General features: G+C 35.6%; 2 protein-coding genes across 5 annotated transcripts in view; both read right to left on the reverse strand.

The window, feature by feature from the left end:
• The window catches only part of LOC149553831 (transcription termination factor MTERF8, chloroplastic-like), a 28,388-nt gene extending 7,025 nt beyond the window's left edge, over positions 1-21,363 (reverse strand). Inside the window, exons 1-3 of one of the 3 annotated variants that reach the window (XM_089789182.1) lie at positions 19,719-21,363; positions 4,647-4,794; positions 3,973-4,368 (exon numbers count right to left, since the gene is read on the reverse strand). In XM_089789182.1, coding sequence (XP_089645308.1) covers positions 19,931-21,160 — 1,230 coding nt within the window. In that variant the 5' untranslated portion in view covers positions 21,161-21,363 and the 3' untranslated portion in view covers positions 3,973-4,368; positions 4,647-4,794; positions 19,719-19,930. Of the gene's footprint in view, positions 1-3,972; positions 4,369-4,646; positions 4,795-19,718 lie in introns of those variants that run through there. The other 2 variants (XM_089789180.1, XM_089789181.1) reach the window with 2 other exon arrangements.
• LOC149553832 (uncharacterized) lies at positions 14,617-19,723 on the reverse strand. 2 transcript variants are annotated; one of them, XM_089789183.1, is made up of 2 exons: positions 19,094-19,723; positions 14,617-18,014 (listed from the first exon to the last, which is right to left on the reverse strand). In XM_089789183.1, exon 2 carries the CDS (start codon positions 16,870-16,872, stop codon positions 15,676-15,678), a length of 1,197 nt encoding a protein of 398 aa, XP_089645309.1. In that variant the 5' UTR covers positions 16,873-18,014; positions 19,094-19,723; the 3' UTR covers positions 14,617-15,675. The 2 variants fall into 2 exon arrangements, with proteins under 2 accessions (XP_089645309.1, XP_089645310.1); XM_089789184.1 differs by having other exon boundaries at positions 17,515-18,014.
• Positions 21,364-27,985: the final 6,622 nt, after the last annotated feature.

A 27,985-nucleotide genomic window follows, 5' to 3' on the forward strand; every position in this document is an offset into this window, starting at 1 on the left:
CGAACTGTATATATTCACCAAATCATTATATTCACCAAATATATTGTGATTGCTTGTCGTCGTATCGAAGACTGATGAAAACGATATTGCCACAGAATGGCACCTTGTATTAGACAAGTGACCATCATATGAGTGCCTGCCCATGGTTACTATCGGACTAGCAATCATATGACTGTTTCCATATGTTATCGGCATACATTATTATCATATGACAGTCCTCGGCATCACTGTCTGCATAAGACAGTTCACACACACACACACACACACACACACATATATATATCATGCTTAGTTCTGCCCAGGATTAATCATGCCGTAATACAATGTTGTTACAAAGTGACTAGCATAATGATCATGTCCATAGGGACATGTCTCTACAGACATAACTAAGTTATGTCCCGTAGAGACATGTCCCTACAGGCATGATCCTTCATTGATATATATATATATATATATATATATATATTATGATTTCATTTTGTGGAGAACAAATCAATCACACAATACATATTATTATCCACCAAGTGAAGTCCAGCAATTCTCATATCTAAATCTGCAGTCAAGCAAACAGTGAATATATTACTGTGATCAATAGCAGTAAAAAATATATATATATAGAGAGAGAGAGAGAGTATCACTACTATCAACAGTCCCTTCTTATATATATTGTTATTAAATCAAATTGGAATTACAAGATACACATCTGATCAAGTGAAATTGAAGTAAAATAAACTCTATCTCTGATCCTCGATTCCTTAACATGGTATCAGAGCCAGGTTGATAGAGAATAATTCAGACAGTGAAATTTTGAATCATAATATCAGACTTGCATTCAGAATTGAAGAAAGAGCATCATCATGAATAGTGTTCGAGTTGAGGATAGATTCGAAGGTACCTCCAACTTCGTTTCATATTGGGCACATACTTTCAGAAGGGAAAAATATTTACAATACAACTCTTAATATTGTTGTGAGGTTTTCACACCATTGCCCCAAAAATTTTGGGGACCCCCTTTTTCGAGCAAGCTTTGGCAATTTTCGCAGATTTTTGAAATTTTTTCAGTTGCCTTAGCAATAATTTTGGAAGTTGTCCAAAAATTTCCGATCATAGAAAATTTTACTTCTTGGACACCTTCGGGTCAAGAGGGAGGAGGTTAATTTTGTTTTTCACCCAGTTTTAAGCTTGATTTTTCAGAATGACTAATTTTATCCTTAGGCCGAACAAGTTTCAAAGAACAACACTTGGCAAGATAAAATTGTAAATTTTGTACTTAGACAAAAAAATTTTGAAAATTTGGATATAATTGTATAAACTTGAGTAGTTTTCAGAAATGAAATTTTTGTTCGATTTGGGTTTTTTGGAAAATCTTGAATTTTTTCAGTGAAAAAAAAAATAAAAAATTGTGATAGTGAAATCAAATTGCAAAATCGATTTTGGACTCTAGAGATGATTTATTTCTATTAAAAAATTAAAATTGCATAGCAAAATCGATTTAGATTAAATTGCAAAAATTGGCATTAAATGGATTAAATCTGCCTTGAAGATTTTAAAATATTTAAAGAAATTCATAATTTAAAAGTGAAAAAATCAATTTTGGCTTGCCAAATCCGATTTTTAATGATATATTGATTACTAAATCGTCATTAAATGAAAATGTTTAGCATCTCCAAGGCTTTGTTTATTTTATTTTTCTAATTTTGGTCTAAGTGGCAATTTAAAAATGCAAATTTCATTGTGGCAAAATTAATTTTTAGCTTATCATTTAATCCGGGTCAGAATTGTGCATTAATTAATGTTTTTTTTTCCCTCCTAGGTGCAAGTCAGCCAACTAGAGAAGGCAAGTGAATTGGGTATAAGAGGGATCTCCTTCCCCTTACCTCCTCATTCATTCCATCCTCCTCTTCCATGCTTGGGCAAATTTGGAGGAAGTCAACGAAAGGCTAGCTAGGTTCATTGCCTTAGCTAAAAGAACGAAAGAAAAAGAGAGATTTATATTAAAAGATCATTTGATGTAAGCCCAAGTGGCAATTTCTCTTTCTTCTAGGGTAGGACAAGTGTCTAATTCTGATTGGCCACCATTTTGATGCCTTCTCATTGGTTGCTACTTTTTCACTTTTTTCATTGGTCCATTGGCGAGGTGGCATCTTCTCATTCGCCGATGGGGTGGCAACCCTAATTAGGGTTTCTAGGATTCAATCTGGATCATCGGTTTTGCCTCTTTCTCTCTATCGTCGGTTGTACATTTTGGCCTTTATATAAGGCCATTTTGCTCTCATCTATGAGAGTTATATTGGAGAATTGTTGCCAAAATACTATCAAAATTGTTCTCTATTCATTGTTGTGGCTTGCATGGTGGATATACATGATCATTTTGGTGTATTACATGGTTCTTCTCATCTCTCAAATTAAAGTAGGATTTCATTTCATGTGGTTAGAGTAGAAGTAGATAGTTAATTGTATGGTGATGTTAGTGAACGTTTGATAGGGACCTATATACTACGCCACTAGCATCCTAGCAGCTTGTTGGGAAGCCTTGTGTGGTAAACTAGTGTTTTTTCCTTTGAATCATTGCATCTATGAGGGTGGAGCCGCTGGTAAACTTTCATTAGATTCAATCCCCATCCATTTGCTAATCTTTCCATTCATAGGAGTAGTAGAATAGTGAGTAGTTGATTAGTCGAGGTTTTGAAAAAGAAGATTAAGAAAGCATAAGCCATTCAAACACTCACCCTCCATCACACATTCACACCGAATCACCATCAACATTATCTGGCATTTACACCGAATCACCATCACCATCATTCCACCAAAGACCTAGTTATCTTCGAATGAATAACGTAAGCCCACCTACGTGATTACCAACAAATCACATTGATAACTGAGTTAGTATCCACAGGTATAAGGAATACTGGAGTTATTCTCATGTCTTCATGAGTGTTAACTTTTCAAGGGAGGAATTGAGGATTTGATATCCCATATAAAGTGTTCAATTGCTATATGTTATGTAGTGGTACAAAAACTGACATCAACAAATATGTTGGACATATCAATTGGCATTAACAATTATTATATTCTTCAAAAACAACAAGAAAGGCTGTCACGTTTTTCTTTCATAAATGGGGCCAAGTTGGTAACAATAAAATAGGTGGTCAGAAGCTGGAAAAGATGCCGAAATCTGATGCAGTTCATGAATTCAAAAAGTTATTCCTTGAAAAGAGAGGAAACACATGGGAAGCATAGTTAAGCAAGCAGTCTACAGCAACATTGAACACCATGGAAAAGATTGAATGGAATGTTTAGGAAAACAAAATCCAAAGGACATAGAAGGAAAGCATTGAACATAGATTATAAAAAAACGAATTAACAGATTTTCTTATTGCCAAGATCTAATGACTGTTCAGCTATCAACAAATATCTAAATATTACAATTGCGCTACTATCTGGTTATTGAATGCAAAGTCGATTCATAGAGCAGTGAGAATGAACGTGCTCACATTAAACTATCACCAAACACATTTTGCTAACTGACCATCTCAATACTATGTATATCAGCGTTAATGAAAAATGCAACTCAAAATGCCAAGTATCACAGCGGCTATGCACAAGTGGCAGAAATCAAAATATTAATAATTAATATGCTGGTTGGTAAACAAATATGTCTACCAGTATGAAGGACATTGATCCAACAAAGGCAAAAATGGAGACGTAAAGCAGTGATCTTTATCTGAAGATGATGGCGAACCTCATACTTATATATAGCAGTGACTCCAAGTGACATTTATGTTGATAGAATATATTTGTCATCATTGAAGGTGGTGATTAAACCAACAAACCAACACAAAGCCCAGTTACAATCATATTAAACAGTGATAAAAATAAATGTTTGAAGTCTATAACAATAACTATTAAGAAGATTAAAAGAGAAGCGATTGCAAAGGATGGTAAAACCTAAATGGGTCTGGAGTGTTCACAAAGTCAAAATAGATAGCAATTTTATATAGAAAAATAATTATATGTCACAGAAGTCTTAACTGCGGTAAAGTTTATATTAGAACAGACTACATTAAGAGTGGTGACTTCTTCAGCACTAAGTGACCATTTTAGAAGACAAGATCAAGATTAATTGAAATAAATACAGTTTGATTAACAATATGAAATAATGATTAATGAAAAGGGATAAGATTTGCAACACTCCAGTGTTGGCCTCACAAAACTTGCAACTGCCCTTTGAGGTTGAGACAGATGTAATTGAGTTACATATGTGCTACCTGCTACGCAATGTATGTGTAAAGTTCATTCCAGTCTTATCTTCCACAGCTACCCCTCTACATTAAATTGCTGTTTGGATAAAGCCATTTGTGGACAGCTCTGCGAAGTCAAAAAGCTGTATCATGGTCCACACAAACCACAACCATCTACAATACTTGTAAGTTCAAAAGAATTGCAACAAGTGCATCCTTACAAATGGCTGGCTTAAAGCAGTTTCACTTGTTATTCAAGTACAAATGTTGCAACATACATGTCTAAAAATACTGTTTGAAAACCCATATCAGCTCTTACTATTAATGTACACTTGGATCTATTTGCCCAGGAAGCCTATGAAAAAGAGTGCCAGACTTATATTTTAAAAGAGAGGTGACTTCTACCTCAAAGAAGGATTACTCTAGCACTAGGCAAGTTGTGTGTGCAAAGGCGTAGTATCTTCTGCTTATGAGGGAGGCACATAGCTCTAAAGTAGTGGCCACCTTGGCACTAGGAAAAAAATTGCCCACTTGCAAAAATATATGTATTGGCCTACAATGCAAGTATAAGAAGCAAAAGGTTACTCAAGGATGCAAGTTGTGTTCCATTTACAAATCAAATAAAAGAAATAAATAAAAGTCATAAAAGATGAGAAATAATTAAGAAGAGACCACATCAATATATTCATGGTTCAACTATTTATAATGGTACCAAGGAGTGAAATGAAGAAAGCATTGTAGAGCCTCTATCTTGAGGATTCTATCACGAGGATTTGTAGTAGGAGATACATTCATATCTAGTAATTGACGATTTGACTAATAGGAGCAACCATAGAAGAAATATGGAGGAAAGAAGTTTTCCATATTTGATATGATACAAAATTGTTCAACAATATCTAAATGGGAATTTGACATTGTGGGGGGAATAATGACCAATGTTCCATTCCCATTGACAAATATATAGAGGCATTTTCTGATTTGATGTTGCATATGGACCTTGATTAGAGAAACCTGTATCAAGGATATTGAAGTACAGATAAGTATTTTTAACCTTAAGTATTACATTTATCTACTTGTTGCAGTCTCTCTTATTTATAATTCTATCTACTATAAGAGTTATTTGCCTTAATCTTTTTGTTTATGTCTGAGGATGTTCTTGCAGGAAAAGAAGGTTGGTACTTTGCACATGCTACCAAATATTGTGCAGGCTCAATCTCTAAAAAAAAGTTGTGATCTAGAATTCATTAGTCTTCTGATGATTAGAGTAGCTAAAGTGAGGTCTTAAAGTGAATATCCTTGATGATTGAAGTTATGAGTATTCTTCCACTAAGAGGGAGTCTGACACTTCTTCAAAGACAACGTAGGAGCTTAGAAGATTGATATTCAAATGGAGTCTAAAAATACATGTGTGTGATTGCATGATTTTGATATCAGATTCAAAGGGACTGTGATAGTTTATCACAAGCATCTCCAAGACAAAGAGAGCCTCTAAGGGAGTAGCTAGAGGATTTGAATTCCCACGATCTTTGTTCAAAAAAAGAATTTGCAGGCGAAATTCCTTGTTAAAGAATTTTTCTCTATGAAAGAAAAGTTTGAAGTGAAATTCCTTGTAATACATTATTCTCTGTGAGAGAAAAGTTGAGGTGAAAGCCCTTGTTCAACCCTCTGAGTTGGTTCATGGTGGTTATTATGTTGCAATATTGCAGCTCCGGTTTATGTTATGAAAGTTGACGATCTTTCATATGTGTGAGGTCACTATGGTAAGGTGACAAACTTATCAATGGACTAACCATGTTATCATGATAAGACTTCATTAAAATTGTTGTCCCGAATTGTGCCAGAAATCATGGTAACTAAATTGTATCATGATTGACTACATTTATTTGTTGTCTCGGAATGTGCCAAAAATCATGATACTTTGGTGATTGTGTGCATTTTTTATCCATTGTCAATAACTTGTTGTTCCAAAAACAATGACAAATGAAAATCATGAGTAATTAATTTCAGTCCTGGGAAGAGCCAAAGATCATGATTCTTGATGAAGACTGACTATCTAATAAATTATGTTTTGTACCGGATTGTGTCGGAAATTAGATAGTCTATTGGTGAAATCTCAACTATGAGATTATTGAAAATTCTAATTTGATCATATCCTCCCTTACTAAGAGGGAGTGTTGAAATAATAGCTTCAATTCAATATGATAAGACAAGATTATCATATACATATACGTATGTATATGCATGCATATGTAGATACATATACATACATATATGTATATGTGTTGAATCTCTCTTACCAACCAACATTATGTGATCAGATCGAACAATAGTTCCAAGAATCACGATGATTCACGTGATTCATGCGATTCGGCGATTCGATTCAAGCCATACGATTTTTTGTGAATCTGTGAATCAAATCACCGATAAAGGGTTTATGGAATAAGTTACTAAATTTCAATGGCTTTTTTTAATTTGCCGATTCGTGGCCGATTCAATTCTGATTCATGGTCGATTCACAATTTGATTCGGCCTTGCCAATTCTAACTCTTGTTACTTTGGATCAAACCGTATATATTCACCAAATATATTTTGATTGCTTGTTGTCGTATCAAAGACTAATGAAAATGATCTTGCCACAAAATGGCACCTTGTATTAGACAAGTGAAAGTCATGAGTGTCGACCCATGGTTCTTATCAAGTTGACAATCATATGATTGTTTCCATATGTTATTGGCATACATTATTATCATATGTCAATCCTCAACATCACTGTCTGTATAAGAGAATCCACACGCGTGTGCACACACGCACACACACACATATATATCATGCTTAGTTCCGCCCAAGATTAATCAAGCCGTAATACAATGTTGTTACAAAGTGATTAGCATAATGATCATGTTCGTAGAGACATGTCTCTACGGGCATAACTAAGTTATGTCCCATAGGGACATAGGGACATGTCCCTATAGGCATGATCCTTCATATATATATATATATATATATATATATATATATATATATATATATATATATACGGGCATAACTAAGTTATGTCCCATAGGGACATAGGGACATGTCCCTATGGGCATGATCCTTCATTGATATATATATATATATAATGATTTCATTTTGTGGAGCACATATAAATCACACAATATATATTATTATCCACCAAGTGAAGTCCAACGATTCACATATCTAAATCTGCAGTCAAGCAAGTAAACAGTGTTAATATATTACTATGGTCAATAGCAGTAATATATATGCCAATATAAAGTATCATCAGTCCCTTCTTACTTATATTTTTATTGAATCAAATTAGAATTACAATATACATATCTGATCAACTGAAATTGAAGTAAAATAAACTCTATCTCTGATCCTAGATTCCTTAACAAAAAGCACAATGTTAGGCTAAGCATATATTGGCTTCCCTTCCCGAGCTCTTTGTGTTTCTAAATTGTGTGTTTGAGAACTTACAAACAAAACTCTACTCCACAAGTGAGAAATGGTCAATCCAGGGTCATTTAAAATAACTCAGAGTCAAAAACTACACTGACCATTGTTAAAGAGTACTAATTTGAATCCACATGTACAACATTAGCTAAGCCTCTAGGATCGGTTAAAAACCAGCGCATTGACTTTTTTGTGGAATTACTATAAATTCAAGTTCAAATGAAATGATAACAAAGTGGTTCAATTACGACACAATATCAAGCTATTGAAAGTTGAACAATTATCCCACTCCAATTTTAGTAATGAAAGCAATAGAAATCTCGCTTTACTAGTCTAACAATTGGTAAGCATACCTTGCTTGAAGAGGATTTCAACCAGCAAAAGACATTTCAGTAAAATTTGCATTGAGAAGGCTTGCTTGGCAGTTGTCTTTGCTTCCCAAAAGCTTAGACACTACATGTTGGCTCATTCTATCAAGCTAGTAGCAAAGACCAATCCATTAAAATATTTGTTGAGTAAAGCAACATTAACAGGGAAATTAGCTAAATGGGTTATGATCCTCAGTGCACATGACAATGAATATGTTGACCAGAAAGTTGTTAAAGGACAAGTCATTGCTGATCAGCTAGTAGAAGCACCATTGGACAATGATAAGGCCCTGAATATCAAGTTCCCTAATGAGTCTATAATGCATCTAATGCAACAAACATGGAAGATGTCCTTTGAAGGCTCTTTTACTAAGCAAGGACTGGAACTTTAGTTATCACCTCAACAGTACTCTCTACCCAAGGCGTACAAGATACTCTTTCCTTGTATTAACAACATCACGGAATATGAAGCCTTGATCAATGGTATGAAGATAGCCATCGAGATGAAGGTAGATGAGTTGCATATGTATGATGATTCCAATTAGTTATAAATTAAGTAAATGTTGTCTATCAAACAAAAGATTAAAAAAATACTGCCTTATAAGAGGATGGTAGACAATCAAGAAGTATTTTCTAATTGTGACTGTCCAACAAGTAGCCAAAGTTGATGCTATGGCAAGTTCACCTGGAGATGTTATTCTACCCTGCTTATGGTTCACCTAACACCCAAATGATCTATTCTATCATAGGACATGATTCAGCTCGCTACCATCATATCTATTCCTATCTACGTAACCAAATAATCACTAAAAAACTTACTCGAAATGAGAAACATTACCTTATCCAAAATGTTTCATGCTACATAAACATAGCAAACGACTTATACAGACAAGGTCTAGACGGTACCCTCCTTAGGTGTCTAGAACAAGATGAGTCTGAACGCACATCAATTGAGGTACATTAAGGAATTTGTGGATCTCATTCAAATGGCCAAACATTAGCTCGAAAACTAATTAAAGCTAGATATTATTAGCCTAACATGGAAAATGAAGCTATTAAATTCGCTAAATCTTGCAAGAAGTGCCAACCTCATGGTAATCTAATCCACGCTCCAACCCAAGAGCTCATACCATTTATCACAGAGTGGCCATTTTACCAATGGTCTTTTGATCTAGGACAGATTTACCCATCTTCATCTAGTGGACACAAGTTCATCATTACGACTATAGAGTACTCTAAACAGTGGGCAGAGGTAGTACCTCACTGAAGCCATAGAAAAAACTAGGCGTGTTCATCTTGAACTATATTATTTGTCGGTATGGCATTCCCTCATCTATCATCAAAAATAACAGGAAATAGTTCAAAAACAAAGATCTCAAGGAACTTTGTGCTAAGTTCAAGATTACACAACACTAGTCTTTCATTTACTATCCTCAAGCTAATGGACAAGAAGAGGCATCAAACAAGACCATACTGTAAATCCTACACCGCACAGTTAACAAATCTGGAAGGGACATAGTTAAGCGTGCTTGGTCCAGAGTAGAATTGAGATGGGTGACCTCTCGGGAAGTCCCAGTGTTGCACCCTTTTTTAGAGCCTCTAGCTGTGTCATTATATTTGAATTTCTATTTTAATTCTCAAAGCCCATTTTCAATCACACATCCCCCTTTTCTCCTGTTCCCCATTCTATCTCATACCTCAATTCAAGTCCATTTTGGGTCCCCGAGCCTACTTCTCGTCTCCTAGGTGTTAAGGAGATGATGTCCCAGCCTTGCAATAGCAAAAAGTCAACGACTCATTCCCAATGCAAGATAGGCACTTGTGTCTTTCTTCCTATTGACGCCTTTTGAGTGCTAGATGAGGTGCATTCTTAATGTCGTAGTGCTTTTAACTTGCTTTTTACTAGGCACCTTAAACTAAATCCAACTTTATGGGCTTATTGAACTAGTATAAGAACACACATTGGGGCAATGTCCTTTTCTATGATGTATGGAGCAGAAGTTATACTACCTATTGAGGTTGAGATCCCACTAAGGATTTCTCTAAGAGGTCTTATTACTAATGATGATTATGGAATATCTAGGCTACAAGAGCTTAAACTGTTGGATGAACATTGCCAAGTGGCAATCGATCACATGAGAGCTTATCAAAAGAGAATGTCTAAGAGACATAATAAAAAGGTGAAACCAAAGGAATTTCAAGTGGGTGATCTCGTGATCTCGTCTTGAGAGAGAACCCTAAAAACCAACAACACAGAGAACAAAAGGGTAAGTTTGAACCTAATTGGCTTGGTCCTTATGTTGCCACGACAATCTTTGAATAAGGCACATATCAACTTTCAACTACAAAAGGAGAACACCTCATGGAGCCTATTAATACCCTACATTTAAAAAAATTCTACAACCAATATTCTAATAAGCTCTTTTTGTATACGTCAAAATGTCAAAAAAAGAAATCCTTAAAAAAAGAAAAATCATGAAAAAAATATTATCCTAGTGAAAACCTAGCAATAGGTGCCTTGAAAATATCGGAAAAAATCAAAAGATCAAAAGGAACGAAAAAAATTGAAAACAACATTAAATAGAGAATTTGCATCAGTGAGAAAAGTGACAAGAATACAAATATTTGGAATGGAAAATGCAAAGTTACTCGTCATATCTATTTAGGAATCACTAAATGACATCCAAGTGGCATAACTTTGGGAAAATTGTTGGAAGTTGTTTTAATGAAGCCTTAATTTTATTTTTTAAGAATTAATTTCGCTACTTGCTCCTTACTGTTGTCCATGAGGTGTCATATTTGTGTATCAATCCTACTGCTACATCTGCATTGGTGTATCAATCCTACTACATCTGCTATGTGTAGGAAATATGAGTCTGTTGTTTCAAACTTCACTAGTTGTTGTTATGTTCTACTTCCTCAAGGTTGCAGACTTAATCGAGACTATTTTGGGTCATTTTCGAAGGTGTCTCTGTAGCCATTATGGTTGGAGGTTTGCTTCCTACTATAAGAGGACACAAATCATTGCTATTACTGATTATTCTTCAATATCTACTCCACAGCAAGGGCGTGCCGAGCTTATTTATCTGTCAAACTGACATAAAAGGTGCATAAGGATGTTGAGAGATTGCATTCAAGAAAGAAAAAACGTGATGCAGCCTATGAGGAAGTTATGCAGGCTGGAGAATGAAGACTCGAGCTGTCATGTGATCAGTTTCTTGTAAGAGGAGGAGATGACATTTAGAGGGAGTTCAATTCCGAGAACTCAAGACATAAGTTACGAAAACTAAAGTTCAAATTCTAATAGAGGGGAGTTCACTTCCGGCTAATTTCCTTGCAATCTCTAAGGCAACAGTGATAAAGAGGGAGTTTTGTGAATAAGTTAAGATATTAGTTAAGTGGGTTGCAGCGTTGCAAAGAATAAAATTGCACAGTACAATTAGATTTGACATTGGTAGCTCCACAAACTTTCAATAAAGGGCGATCTAAGATAAGGTCAAGGACATTCCTGGTCTTTAAAAGTTCAAGTGTGTGTTGAATACAGTTTCTCTATTGCAAGCATTGCAGACAATCTTTTAACAAGGAAGTCAGAAGGTTGATGTAAGTGCTTGAAGATTCAGAGGGAGCTTGAGACAAATGGAGAGTGCCAAGTCCTTTGCAAAGGATCAACAAGGTCGAAAAGGAATGTGACTATGGAAGTGAAATGTCCCCTTTGTGATTTTATATGATATTTAAAGTCTCTAATCAGATTTTTAAAATCAAACAACCAATATTTCAAAAATTCGCCAATTTCTCAAATAAACCCAAATCGGGTATGCCCAAAATAGTGCCATAAACTTCATAGCTTCACATATTATTAATAAATCTAAAAGTGGACATTTTTATAGAAATTTCACCAACATAACAGCCTACAAAATGACATTTCCAGATCTGAGTTTACAAAATAGCTCCCAAATGGAGGACAAAAACAATGCTCATCAAGCTCCCGGAAATAACACCAAATAGCCCGAAAACACCACTAAAACACTAATAATCTATCGCAGAAGTATAACCACGACCCAATACATATATTCAGCTCTATTTTAACCTCTAAATATATGTATTACAATAGCAACCCAAACTGATATGAAATACTCAACCGGAAACACCAAACTCTTACAAAAAACACACCCGAAAACCCACAAATCTGCACTGTTCAGCACAAGGGCAAACTCTGCATGAGCTTGCACATGGAATGGCTTTAAACTCCCATCCTTAGCCTTTCTGGAAACCTGCAAACTCTCGTCCTTGGGTCTCCTTCTCCACAGGTTTGGCAGCCTCTGAAGAACAACAAAGCAATGAGAAAAATCAAGTTCTAGAATGAGCCCAAAATGCCTCCAAATCCCTTAAAAGAGGGCATAACCCTAACTCACATCCAAGAGGGGTTAATAAAACATATTTTAATAATAATTTTCATTTATTAGTCCACTGGTTTCCAAAGATTAGCCCATTTTCCAAAACTTCACCTTTTGAGCCTACCTGCCTTAGCAAAGATTATTATTTTTTAATTATTTGAAAAGGGGACATGACAAGTCCTCCCCTCCCAAATATTGCTTGTCCTCAAGCAATGAAGGTTGGAATGCTCAAGAATATGTGCTCCTTTCCAAGTTGCATCCTCCAATGGTAATCCTTTCCATTTGACCAAATGCTCTATGATGCTCCTATTTCTCAATCTTTTCTCTCTTGTATCCAAAATCTCTTCTGGTATCAAAACTAATTTCCCTTTATCATCAAAAGGTGGTAATTCTGTAGATACTATGGTTTGCTGGCCTAGAACCTTCTTTAGGCAAGATACATGGAAAACAGTATGTATTTTGCTATTTGGTGGGAGCTCCAATTCATAAGCTACCTCTCCTACCTTCTTGGTAATCTTATAAGGCCCATAGAACCTTGGCTTGAGTTTCTCTACCCCACTCCTCTTCAAGGTGCATTGCTTATACGGCTGCAACCTGACAAATACCAAATCTCCCACCTCAAAAGATATTTCAATCCTTTTCCTATCAGCATACAACTTCTGTTGGTTCTGTGCATGTTGTAGATTATCCTTGAGGGACCTTATTATGTCTTGGCTTTGCTTGACGAAATCACTTGCTGCAGGTACTCTGCTATCTGAAAGTACTAGATTAACAAAAGAAAGGGTATCATAACCATAAAAAGCACGAAAAGGAGGCATACCAATAGACATGTGATGAGATGTATTGTAACAATACTCCCCTAGGTGCAACCATTTCACCCAAGCACGTTGTTGATTTGAAACATAGTTCCTCAAATATCCCTCTATCCATTTATTAACTATCTCTGTTTGTCCATCTGTTTGAGGGTGATAGCTAGTATTGGGAGTGAGTTCAATTCCTAACAAATGAAAGAGCTCCTTCCAAAAAGAGCTGAGGAATCCACTGTCTCGATCACTGACAATGTTTCTAGGCAAGCCATGTAATCTAAAAATTTCCTTGAAGAACAATTAGGCCACTTGTGATGCCTTGAAATCAGATGTGATAGGAAAGAAATGTGCATACTTAGTTTATCTACCACCACATATATGCAATCCTTACCTTGAACCTTCGGCAACCCAGTGATGAAGTCCATGGAAATACTTTCCCATTTTTGTTTAGAAATAGGATGTGGCTGCAACAACCCTGCAAGAAAATTTTGCTCACTCTTGCTTTGTTGGCATACCAGAGATTCCTTAATGTGTTTAAGGACATCCTCCTTCATACCCTTCCATGAAAACCGCTCACGAATTTGCCTGTATGTCTTAAGTATCTTTGATGACCAGCCAAAGGTGTGTCATGAAAGGCCCTCAATATCCTCTCCTTAGTTTTTGATCCTGGCACTAAGAAGATCCTGTTCTTGTAATAAATCAATTCATCAACAACCTTGTACCTGTTATCATCCACTAACTTATCCAAAATCTTGGTGGCAAAGGAAACTTTAGCATACTCTGAAATTATGGAGACTTTCCAATCAGCAGGGATAGATGTTAAGGAACACAGAGTGGGCTTTCTTGAGAGAGCATCAGCAACCACATTATTCTTTCCTTTCATGTATTCAATATCAAAATCATAAGTTTGCAATTTGCTTACCCATTTTTGTTGACGATTATTCAAATCCCTTTGGTTCAAGAAGAACCTGAGGCTATTATGGTCTGTCTTTACAATGAATCTCCCACATACCAAATATTGTCTAAACTTATGAAGTGCATGCATGATTGCCAACATTTCCTTATCATAGATGGAGTAACGTTTCTCTGATTGATTTAGTTTTCTACTCTCAAATGCTATTGGATGTCCCCTTTGAGTTAGGACAGCCCCTATACCTTCTCCAGAAGCATCACATTCAACAACAAAAGGTAAAGAGAAATCTGGAATTGCAAGCACAGGGTATGAACTCATTACCTCCTTAAGCTTATCAAATGTTTTTTGTGCCTCTTCTGTCCAAACAAAAGCTCCTTTCTTTGTCAAATCAGTCAAGGAGGCAGCAAGCTGAGAAAATCCCTTGGAAAATCTCCTATAGTAGCTACACAACCCGAAGAAACCTCTCAACTGTGTAAGATTAGTGGGTGGAGGCCAATCCAAAATTGCCTGAATTTTTTGTTGATCAACCTGTACTCCTTTAGAGCTTATAATATGTCCCAAATATAGGATCTCTGTCAAACCAAACTCACATTTAGACAGCTTAGCATAGAAAGATTGCTGCTCCAAGATTCCCAAAACAGTGTCTATGTGCTTTAGATGCTCTTCCCATGTTTTACTGTAAATCAAGATATCATCAAAAAATACCAAAACAAATTTTCGAAGAGGCTAGCTGAATACCTTATTCATACAAGATTGGAATGTTGTAGGTGCATTAGTGAGGCCAAATGGCATAACAAGAAATTCAAAGTGCCCATAGTGACATCTGAAAGCAATATTTTCCACATCTTCACTCCTCATTCGGATTTGATGGTACCCTGGCCTTACGTCAATTTTTTAGAAGTATACAGCACCATGTAACTCATCAATGAGTTCATCTATGCGTGGTATGGGATACTTATTTTTTATGGTCTTCTTGTTTAGAGCCCTATAGTCTATACACATTCTCATTGTACCATCCTTTTTCTTGACAAGTACCACAGATGATGCAAATGGACTAGAGTTAGGCCTTATGAATCCCATATCCAGGAGTTCCTTAATAGTTTTTTCAATTTTTTCCTTATAACCTCTTGGATGGCGATATGGGGTTGTTATAACTGGTTTGGCACCCTGTTCTAACTCTATAACATGCTCAAAACCTCTATCTAGTGGTAATCCTGAAGGCAAGTCATTGAAAACTATACTATGCTTATCAAGAATATTTTAAATTTCAAAATGGAAATTACCTTGATTCTTTGGAGAGCTTGTTGGATGAATTATGACTCCTGCTGCCCATGCTACTTGTCCTCTTCGGAAAGTCCTCTCCATCCTCTTTGCAGAGACCGCCTTAAGTGCTCCATTCGATAAGCCTCTCAATAAGACTTCTTTCCCATTGGAATGAAATTTAAACTCCATAGTTTGATGGTTCATCTAATAGCCTCCAATAGAGTGCAACCATTAAACACCCAATACAAGATCTGTCTCCCCAATGCCAACAACATAGAAGTCATCACATAACTCATAATCTCCTAGGGTCATCTTGAGTTGTTTCACCACCCGTGTGCAAGGCATAATGAATCCATCAGCTACAGTAACATTCAATCCCTCAAAATCTTCTACTTTAAGCCCTCTTTTCATGACAAATCCCTCATCAATAAAATTGTGAGTCGCCCCACTATCAAGAAGAACTGTCAACCTTTGCCCTGCTAGTACCCCTCGAATTCGAAAGGGATGGTATCTTGGGACTCCTGATAATGCTATTAAAGTGCCACCCTTGCTGCTTTCTTTTTCTTTCTCTTCTTCTTCCTCCTCCTTAGTGTCATGAAATTCCTCATGCTCATCTAAATCAGATTCTAAAGCAACTTCAATAGAGTGCACTTGACCTTTCCCCAAACATCTGTGTCCTGGAACCCATGGTTCTCTACAAGTGAAACAAAGCTTTTTCTTTCGTAATTCACTCCTAATATCTTCATCTACCTTCTTTTTTGCAACATTTATCACATCTTTTGGTGGTAGTGTTGGAAAAGTCTTTTTTTGAAAATTTCCCTTATGCTGCCAAAGATTTGGGGGTTTTTGATTAGTGACTGGTTTCATAGGCACGCAAGTTTCAAGTTGCAAGCTTCTTTTGATAGCTTCCTGTAAGGTTGAGGGTGAGAAAGCCTTAACCAAACCCTTACCAAAATCTTCCAAACCATCAAGAAAAAGATAAACAATCCTCTTTTCACTCATATCAAGTACCATAACAGCCACTTTTTGAAACTCTTCTATATACTCATTAACTGATTTGGCTTGCTTCAACTTTGACAATTCTTTAAAATACTCTTCATCATCCTTGAGGTCAAATCTATCTATCACTTTTTGACTGAAATCATCAAATGTAGTTACCTGATCATGACCTTGAGTAGTCATTCCATGATACCACCAATCATAGGCTACATCTTCCAAGTGTAGACTTGCAAATTGAACAGCATCACTCTCCTTCGTGGGGTTAAGTGTGAAGAAGTGCTGTAATTTTTGTATCCATGCTCTAGCTGAAATTTTATTTGTTCCATCAAAAGTAGGTGCTGCAAACTTGCTTATTTTATTTTTGAGCTCTCTTCCACTTATGTCATGTTCCCTCCTGTACTCTTTCTTGGGCATCAAAGTGTTCATCATATCCACATATTCTCTAAAAGGAACTGAACTGCGAAAGTCATCATCTAAGCCATTGTAAGTAGCTCTTAATGCAATCAAGTTACCTGTAACCTCTTCCACGGGATTAAGGGCTGGATTTGGTACTGGTAGCTCATCTACAGGTAGGAAAATAGTTTTTGTTGATTTAGAGGGTGTGGGTTTCAAATTTTTTGGCTCCTCTAAAGTGCTCCCTTTCTCATTAGTAGACGCAACTCCCTGCAGTTTTTCTGTCAATATTCGCAAAGCCTCTCTAGTTTCTGCCAGACTATCCACTATTTGCTTCTGAGTATTCTAGATGTCTTGGAAGAATTTCTTTGCCATCTCATCTGGGTCAGCCATACTTTTTTCTTCCTTGGATTTTGTACTTTTACTTTTAACTGGAGGTTTGATCAAAATTTCTTTATTCTTTTCTCGCTGCAAATATCTCTTTTCTCTTTCACTTAGTTGCATGCAAACTTCTACAAACCCTCAGGCTGGCAAGATCATAGCTCTTATACCACTGAAATGTGCCCTTTGTGATTTTATATGATTTTAAAGTCTCTAATCAGATTTTTAAAATCAAACAACCAATATTTCAAAAATCCACCAATTTCTCAAATAAACCCAAATCGGGTATGCCCGAAATAGTGCCATAAACTTCACAGCTTCACATATTATTAATAAATCTAAAAGTGGACATTTTTATAGAAATTTCACCAACATAACAGCTTACAAAATGACATTTCCAGATCTGTATAGAGTTTGCAAAATAGCTCCCAAATGGAGGACAAAAACAATGCTCATCGGGCTTCCGAAAATAACACCAAATAGCCCGGAAACACTACAAAAACACTAATAATCTATCACAGAAGTATAACCACAACCCAATACATATATTCAGCTCTATTTTAACATCTAAATATCTAAAATACAGCAGCAACCCAAACTGATATGAAATACTCAACCGGAAACACCAAACTCTTACAAAAAACACACCCGAAAACCTACAAATCTGCACTGTTCAGCACAAGGGCAAACTCTACATGAGCTTGCACATGAAATGGCTTTAAACTCTCATCCTTAGCCTTCCTGGAAATCTGCAAACTCCCGTCCTTGGGTCTCTTTCTCCACAGGTTTGGCAGCCTCTGAAGAACAACAAAGCAATGAGCAAAATCAAGTTCTAGAATGAGCCCAAAATGCCTCCAAATCCCTTAAAAGAGGGCATAACCTTAACTCACGTCCAAGAGGGGTTAATAAAACATATTTTAATAATAATTTTCATTTATTAGTGCATTGGTTTCCAAAGATTAACCCATTTTCCAAAACTTCACCTTTTGAGCCTGCCTACCTTACCAAAGATTATTATTTTTTAATTATTTGAAAAGGGGACATGACAAGAAGCTCCTTGTTTGGTCAAAATTTTAAACCAGAGTCTCAGCATTCTATTGTTCTTAACATGTGCTATAATGCATTTTTCTCTTAGACAGAAATTTGAGGTAAAAGCAGAAACAGACCAGAGATATCAAGTTATGCAAAGCTCACACTTCAAATGCATATTGCAGCTCCAAAGTATTCATAAATCTGCAAATGAGCTAATGATAATGAATGCATGGTAAATATTTGGGCATCCAGTTATGCACTCATGCAACTATGGTATTAAAACACAAAGAATGCATTGCACATGCATATACCATACAGCAGTAAAAAGCCCTTTTTATATTCATCAAATGCTGTAAAGTACAATGTAAAAGATTAAACCCTCATATGCATACAACAGAGACTACAGAAAAGGTCGATGCCCAGGGAGCAAGCAAACTCATAAAGCATGAGCTTTCAATTTTTTCTGCGATTTGAAGAAAGGAAATGACAAGTAATAGAAAAACATGCAGACTGCAATATTTTTCAAACACAACAAGATGCAACATCATATTGAAAATGATGCCCTAGCTCATGCAATGAGGTTGCGGGCTATAAACATTCAAAGCCCTCATTCATGTACATTCAGTAAAATGACAGAAATAACCACATTCATCCTTTCTGAAGCATGCAGCATGGGCAAATACTCATGCACCCACGGCCTACACAGCTATCAGATTCAAGAAACAATAGGAGCAATAAAGAATGTTCATGAAAATGAAAGCATGAAGAGCGAAATGCAGATTGAACCTTAGTGGAAAACCTTAAAAAAATGTTCATATGAAAACATGAATCGCAGAAAGCTTACCTTATGCATTAATCTGTTGTTTCCCAAATGAGTGCTACAGGAAGCCGATTCAAACATTTCAGCCATGGAAACTTTCCAATAGCCCTCCCCAGTTCAAACTAGGAAGCATTTTTTATTTTCCCCGTCTTTTGCAATTGGTCTTTTTCTGGGAATTTAATATTACTAAAATGGATGCCTTTTTATGAGGGGGTTTATTTTAATAATTAAAGGATGGATTAATATGTTGAAAAGGGGATGTGTGAAGTTATAAAATCTAACGTTTTAGAGTGGGGAAGTATTTTTGCAAGAGGGGTATTTTAGAATGCGCGTCTATGGGGAGATCTTTTATTTAATGTGAGAGAGTTGTCTCTATGGTTCTAAGGGCCTTGTATTTAGGAGAAAGCGGGAAATGTATGTGTGAAGATACAACATATACTGAGCCTCTAGAGCAGGTTAAACCTGTGCATTGACTTTTTTGTGGAATTACCATAAACACAAGTTCAAACGAAATGATACATGTTTTACGAAGTGTTTCAGCTACGATACAATATCAAGTTACTGAAAGCTAAACAATTATCCCACGCCAATTTTAGTAATGAAAGGAATAGAAATCTCGCTTTACGAGTCTAACGATTGCCAAGCATACCTTGCTTGAAGAGGATTTCAACCAGCGGAACCCATTTTTCGCAAAAATTGCACTGAGAAACAGGTGTTGTGAGGAAAATACATCCAAGTGAATCCGTGCCATCTCAATGTTCGCAGCCAGGTCGAGGGCTCTTCTTGTTCAATCACAAGAGATAATCAAATACTGCACACGTCTTTCCTGAGATCCGTATCGAAATCTAGTTGGCCAAATGCTCAGAAGACAAGTTTCCTTAAGATCCGTGTGTCGGTGCTGCTACTCGGAGCGTTAGCAAGCTCCTTTTGATAAATAGCAAACAATGTTGCAGCTTCAGGGTGCCCATTCAAAACCTTGGTAATAAACTCTGCCTCCCGTAAATCCGTGATTGTTCTAAACGACTTGATCTTAAGATTCTCAAACCCGTTCATGGATTTCATTTTTCTCCAAACGAAAAACCTGGGCTTTATGACCTTGTACAAATTTTTGAACAGTATATACCGATACTCTATCACAGAGTTAGGAGGAAGCTCCATGTTCTTAACCACAAAATCCATCTTTGCTCGAATATTTTCTTCACTTAGACCACAGAGGAAAGGTGAAAGCCTAATTAATTCCATAGTTTTCTCGTACGAGAGTCCACACTGTTGAAAATTACGAATTTTGGACTCAAGTGTTGCCATGCTAGCAGCGGCCACAAAGATGAGAACATGCTTGTACATTTTACTCCCTTTTTCAATACCTATTTTCTGAATGAGATCGAGTTGCGCAGTCGTGAAAGAAGTGCAACCCAGAATGCTCGGCCTTAAGCTCAAAAGTTTGATAAGCTCCCCTCCCCGAAAGCCGCAGCCCTCCCAAAAGGCAATAGAGGGTTTCAAGGTCTTCTCCGCGCTCAATTTCAGTATTGATATATATCTTAATACAGATTTGATAAACAAATCCTGAGACTGATATAGATTTAGCAGGAACGTGACCGTGGGAATAAGCCTCTGCTCGAGGCTTAACGACAATATGTCTGGCCTAGTCGTCAGGAGTTTCACCAAATGCTCCCCACAAATGCCGGAATCTTTCAGCAGTTGAAGCTTATTCCTCATTCGGTCACAACTCCTGGTCACCATATTCGGCCTGCTCCTCATGATCCTCGCAATTTGTTCTTGCGTGAAGCCGTTTTCTCCTAAGATGCCAACAAATTTCTCAACCTTCTCGAGGGTTTGGAGCCTCTGCAAGTTTGGGGCTATTTGGAACATCCGAGTGATTTCCACAGAAGAGATATTATATTTAGTGGACGCGTACTGCGCAAAGGGGTTTTGTAAATGACTGACGAGACCTCCATTGTTCTCTGCAAGTGTGGACAATGCAAAGACTGATTGGCAAGTGTTCAAAATGGATAGAGATCCAAATGCAAGATTGAGACCACGCAGAGGGAAGAAGAACCCTTGTCTCTTCATTACTTTTCCTACTATTACCATCGCTTCTACCTCTGCTAGGGTTTCAGTTGTGCCGCTGCTCGGCGTCTCCTTTTCAGAAATATACGCTCGCCTCTTGGCTTAGCTTGTTGATTAAGGAGAACCTGTACAACTATGATTTTGGGAGCAAAGAACGTCTTTTCGAGTAGTTGATCGTTCTTATAATTAGAGAATCCAAATTGAGGGTTCCATTTTGATGAAACGATGCCTTGATTCGAGTTCATTCACACTAAGTAAAGAAGAGTTCATTCTCTTCTTTTGTATGCATCCTGATGATGGATCACGGAGTGTGATCCGAAACGATGATGTAAAAAATTGGTCACGCAATCAAATCCAGATAGCAAATCTCAGCAAAGAAGAATCTTTCAAAAACTTTCTTACAATTCATTTTAAATTATCACTTTATTTATATTTTTAATCCATGTTTTTTAAAGGCGGGATTATAGTTTTCATGTCACTAGTTGCAATTGGCCTCTACGGTGTAACTTGTATGCACGGTTTTTTCAAATATATTTGAGTGCTTTATAATAGACTTCAGACTATTTAACATTGCTACGGGTACATATAAGTTGTCCTATAGCCGATAAACCTTTCCTCATAAGATGTGAAAATGGGAATACATTCCTACAAGATTACGCTGCATTCATTATTTTCTATGAAATGCAAATTTTTACTTGTAATTTTTTAATTGTTCATTGATGGAGGGCTTTTTTCCCAGTGGTATAGAGATTGGGAGGTACTTCATTGTGTCTTCTTGCATGATATTCAATTGGCATATAATAGACATTGCATATGGCATCTGCCTCTCCCACATGTTCTATACATGGAGTGGGACTAAAAGCTAGGTACTCTAATTTAGTTGATAAGGCTATTACTCAGATAAATGTTGGCCTAAAAAGGATGCGGCTATCATCCCTACAAACTGTACAGTTGACCAATTTTCAAAATATCGAAAACATCATGGATTTTTCCAAATGATCTGCATAGTTTGTAGTTGAAAACAACAACAAAATCACACTACATTTTCATGAATCTAGAAAAAAAATTGACTTTGTTTTGTCTTTAATGCATTTTGTCTGGAGATTAGCCTGTCCCACCTAAAAATGGAATGGTCACATTGTCATCGTCAATAGTCTGTTGCTAGAATAGTTCAAGCCAGAGGTTTTGGGAGGAATGTGATGAACACAAAGGATTATTTCTTATGCATTTAATTCTAATTGCTACTTTGAAACAAAATAAACTGTACTAGTTGCCCAACATATTGCCTATACCACTTGTTTCCAATGGGACACCTTTTATTATTATTTTTCAGGTCTTTGGGTTACCTTTTGCGTAGTAGTCCTTTGGTCTCAAATTTTTTGATCAAAATCTAATCTGTACAAGATGACTAAGTCAAAATTCTAAAATTGATAATTTTGTAATTCTCAAACGAGGCCTTTGAGAATTTCATCCTTGGTTGTTTATGAGATTTATTTGTATCATGTAAAGCATAGTACAATTTGACTGTTTTAATGTGATTTATAGTCAAATGCAGCTAATAGTGGCTTGCTAGATTGAACTCTATTATAGAAAGTTGGGGATTTCTTATTTCCATGTGCAATTTTGTTGAAGTAATTTTAGTGATTGGGCTATTCTATTTAAGATGGGTGGTGAAATGATTATTTCTCATTCTTCATGTAAAGCATGATTGACAATTGGTTAGTAAAACCCTTTCTTGGATCTCTACAAGCATTCATCAGTGAATAAAATCCTAGCTTTAGTCTAATTCTTCCTTTATTTTATCTTCTAAAAGACCCTATGGTTTTTTTGATTCCTATGCTATGTTTCAGGGGTAGATAAGGAAGACGTGAAGTTGAGATACAAAAAGTGTTGATGGAAATCAGGGCAAAATATGCCAAGGAGAGGAAGGGTGTGACATGGCACACCATGGAACGTCTAGTTCATCTTTCGAAAGGGTTATGTGTTAGGCGCATGGTGCTCCCCAAGGATGCCAATGTGGATGAGCTGAAGGCCTCAATCTCTCATCATGGTGTGCCCACTATAAACATTTCAAAGGAGCTTGTGTGGAGTTCAAAGATGTGAATAAGGAAGAAATCAAGCAAAAGATTGTCAAGTCTCGTGAAGGAAAAATGGCACCTACCAAATCCAATCGAAGCTCTTGGTTTTAATTTGTTTTTGTTTGTCCTTTGGACTATGGCTACTTTTTCATTGTTTTTGAGCTTGTAAAATTGTAAGAAATAGAAAAAAGATGTGGTGGCATACAGGTGAAGAGGCAGATTTGCTTTCTGTTGTTATTTATTTTTAATAGTGAGTTTTTTAATCTTAATGTTCACATGTGAGGAAAAAGGAGTTGCTATGTGATTCAAATTGTCAAGATTTTATTCTTATATTGATCGGACACATTATTTTTAAAATGGCCCTTGGTTTAAATTATTTTGGGGGATTTTGATTATGTCTTGTAGGGATTAGGTGTGACATTTTTCACCTCCATTTTTCTTCAATCCTCGCCTTACTTAAAGCCATGATGTTATCATAATCAAGAAGTGCATTATACACTAGAAGGTTTTTTTAAGAGTACTTTAGAAGTTAGAATCAAAACATCATAAGGTGGGAAGCTAAATGAAGATAAAATACAACCGCAACTATGTAAACCATTTAAAATACTCAAACATAGAAATCTATAAATCCTATTACAGTAATACTTACCACTAATATAGACATCGTTCATGGAGCTTACTTACCACTAATATAGACATTGTTCATGGAGCTTAGGTCTAAAAAGATTGATGTTTTACAGCTTAAGTGGTACTGCCTTCAACTGATCTTGGCAGAGCTTAAGCCTTAAATGCTTTAGAAGGAGGCATTGCCACACTATAGACCCGACTTCCTAGCTAATATTTTTGGGTTAATGCCTCATGCTAGTACAATCCCTATCATGGGAAAGGCTTACTTCCAAATGATGGGCTTTTTTTATATGTGACAACCAAATAGATAACTCTCTAGACATTCTAACATTTACTCAACAACTCAAAGTGCCCAAACATTGAAAAAAAAAAAAACTTCCCAGATATATTCTAACATTTTCTCAGCAACTCAAAGTACCTAAATATTCTAACATTTTCTCAACAAATCATAGTGTAGAAACATTAAATTACAAATTAAAAGATAACTTTCTAGATATTCTAACATTTTCTCAACAAGTCAAAGTGCCAAAACATAAAATTAGAAAGTAAAAATAGACACGAAGACAAGTGATAAAGAATCTTCAACTGGTTTTGCTAAAACCCAAATGCCTGAACTACCTAGAGGGACACTATCAAATTTGGCACACTGCCATCTAAAAACATAATCTATCATAGAAGGATGGGTTTGCATGAAGGATATCTGGTGGTTGTACTGCTAGATGCCTCTACAGTAAAAAAAAACCAAAACTGGTGTTAAAACATTTTTCAATATTACTAATTATTTCAAGTATACAAGTCCATTCCTAATTCTTTTGAATATACTAGTTCATGCACATATATAATGTTTGCTCCTACCCTACCTTGGGCAAGGATTCCAGCTGCACACAGCTCTTGTTTATAAATTGAATGTATGTTGTTATTATATGGATATTATTAAAGGAGAATAGTTGTTATACAGGTTGTTTATTGATGTAACTCTTGATATAGTCATAATTGTTATCTCTTCTCATTCTATTTTTCCTCTATCAATTATTGAGCAAGAATTATGTATGGTGCTCAACCATGCCATATTAATTGTTACTTGTCGATTATTCCCTAAAGATATTCATAAAGTTATAGAGGAGTTACTTCTTTCTAGTTACACACATCTCCTACAAATTCAATTAGAATTGCTTCTCTTCTTGACTTATCATTAGATATTGTACATGCTTCTACCATTGACTTATTTTACTTCTGAAGTTTCTTGTTGTAGAGGACATCTCTACAATTTTCATTTTTGTTGAGAATACATGACATATGGCTTTTGACCCAACCAATAATTCCTTTAATTTTTTATTTTGTCTTCTTCTCATATAAGTTAGTAAAAAGAATGAAAGATAGACCTTGTAATTTCTAATGAATAGGAAATTGTCTTTAGAACCTTCCAAGTCCTTAGTTCATCATATCATGGTTACATGTTCTTATAATTGTTCATGAAATTACTAGTCATTCTTATATTACCAAATTTTGTTACATCTAACCTAAATATACTAGAAATGATCAGATTTAGCTTGATTTTTATTCAAGTTATCTTCATTTTTTTTCTATGGTTATTCTAGAAACTATTATATGACCAAGTTACACACCCATTTGACAAATATTATTGGTGTGTTGGATGGTTTTTTCATGGGAGGCACTTACCTATGAAGTATTTTCATTTATCTGTTGCAGGATATTAGCACGAATATTCACAACCTTTATATGAATAAAAATAAGTTGTGTTACGACTATGTTATTGTCATCAATACAATTTATAGTTGTTTCAAAATTGTCAATCTTGTTGGAAATAATCTCCAAAATTGAATTTCCTTTTAGAACATATGTTTGAACACTTTGCACTATACCACTTATGATGGATGTTCTTAATTTTTAACTTTCTACCAATCCTAGTCTAATTCTTCTTTGAATTTCCCATCAACACAAACACACATAGAAAACTCTTAACAAAAGTGTTGAAAACAATGAATTTTATTGAAAACAACTAGAGAGATTCTTCAACATCATCTAAGATTTGTTTGAAAGATGTTTTATCTTTACTCGATTAACAATACTTCTCCATCATCCTAAATAAAGAGCAAATAGAACAAAACTAAATTAAATAGACTAAGAGAGATGCTTCAACAATATTCAAATTTTGTTTAAGAGAAATTATTTGGGTTAATAGATTGAGAATAACTACTTTTGTATCATCTCAAAATGGAGTTTTCAAACAACAACAAAACACAATATGGTCAAACACAAAACCAAGAATAAGAAGTTTAGTTAAGGTGATAGATCAAAATACTTCAACAACAATTATAAATAGATGATAGCATTCAAAACTTTGCTACTAGAATCAACTAAATCGTGTTTTTAAACATGACGGTATATTTGAATAAATGTTGAGTAAATGCTCCATCGTGCATTTAAAAAATTAGAAATTTCAATTGACCAAAGTTAAGATATCAATCTCATGTTGCATAAGAAAAAGTATTGAGAAATAGAGGATTTATGGGATTTTTTTAATTGAAGGAAGACAACACATTATGTTCAAAAAAATTCCTTCACAATATTGATATGAATGATTTAAACCTAAAAGCACAAAAAGCATATTAAAATCTCAATAAATAAATGTTTTTAAACATGTCACAATTTCAATACCACAAACAACACAAGTTGTATGTGAAACAAAACTAACTAAGGTTAACCAAACAAAACAAAAAAATCATAACTGGGCTTCACTAATGGAAGCCCTTTGAGCATAGGATGTCTAACATGGATTTCTTCAGCCATCCCTATTCTGATAGCTTGCATTTTTGTTCCAACCAATAAAAATATGTTCAGAAGCAAGAATGTATGACGTTAAGGATGATTAGATGTATTTTAATCATTAATATAATAAAGGTGTATTAGTAGCATGCCAAAATTATCTACAGATTTTAAACAATCTTGAAATTAAAGGAAGGAAACATAGGCAAAAGTATGCATGTCATTGGACATAATTAAAAAACACCAAATGCAAAAATGTTACTGCAGTTTCTTACAATAGAAAAATGCATAAACACACATGTAATTAACCTGGAAAACTGGCCAACCTCCACATGAACAAAAAAGTTCATTTATATAAAATAAAAATTCTCTTCATCAAAACAATGAGAAGAGTTGCGGATATTTACCTACCACATTGATAAGCAAAAAGGTAATAGCAAAAACCTACTGGGGGTTGTTAAAAAGTGCATGAAAGAAGTTTCAATTAATACAAATAGTAATCTTTATTTATATTGGTTAGTGTATTTTCAAATTTTATTTCTCTAAAGGACCTTGTTTAGTATGTATTAATCATCATGTTATTATTAATGACTACTATCTCCTATTGGTATTTTTAACAATGAAGAATGAAAATGTGCTCTACTAGGGTTTGCATAGCTTTCATCTGAATCCTTGTTTGTTCACTCCCTATCATACTGCATTTACTGTCGGATTTTATTTTTGGTTATAATGGCTTCAACCTTCTGCAACCCAATAGTTGGTTATGGTGTTGGTAATGGAGTTGCTACTATTAGCGAGAATGGTTCTATCAAACAAACACCTGCACAAGTTCGTTCCCAATGTGTTTCACGAGGTGACTCCTCTCTTGATATTATTTTGAATGTCGAGGAATTTGATAGTGCATGTACTTTGCTAGAACAACAAACACTTATTGGGTATTTAATGGGAAACACTCCTTCTAAAAGCATGCTATGGGAATGGGTTTCCAAGGTCTTGACACCTCAGGGTATTTGCCTTGAAGGTGTTCAAATCCTTACTAAAGGATTTTTTTTCTTTTTCTCTTTAGCAACCCTAGCCAAGCTGAGCATGTGTTTTTTAGAGGGCCCTGGTCTATCAAGTTCCCTCTTCTAGTTTTTTAGTGTTGGTCGCATGATTTTGTTGTCTTTGATGACCGCAAACTTAAGGTCCCCATATGGGTGGAGTTCCCTAGGCTTCTCATTCCATGCTAGTCCTTCCCACAAGCCATTGTGCAAATTATTGGCATCATCATTTGCCTTGAGTCGGACAAGTTTTTTTAATGCTTGGCCCCAATGTAGGGTTTGTGTTGAGGTCAACCTTTTCCAGGGACCTCAAAGAA

Source organism: Cupressus sempervirens, chromosome 6 (genome assembly GCF_028749045.1).
Source record: "Cupressus sempervirens isolate cs-2001-9-10 chromosome 6, ASM2874904v1, whole genome shotgun sequence".
Taxonomy (NCBI): domain Eukaryota; kingdom Viridiplantae; phylum Streptophyta; class Pinopsida; order Cupressales; family Cupressaceae; genus Cupressus; species Cupressus sempervirens.

Excerpts from the sequence above, each read along its gene's own strand:
- LOC149553832 (XM_089789183.1), bottom strand. The coding sequence starts at position 16,872 with ATGATGAACACTTTGATGCCCAAGAAAGAGTACAGGAGGGAACATGAC.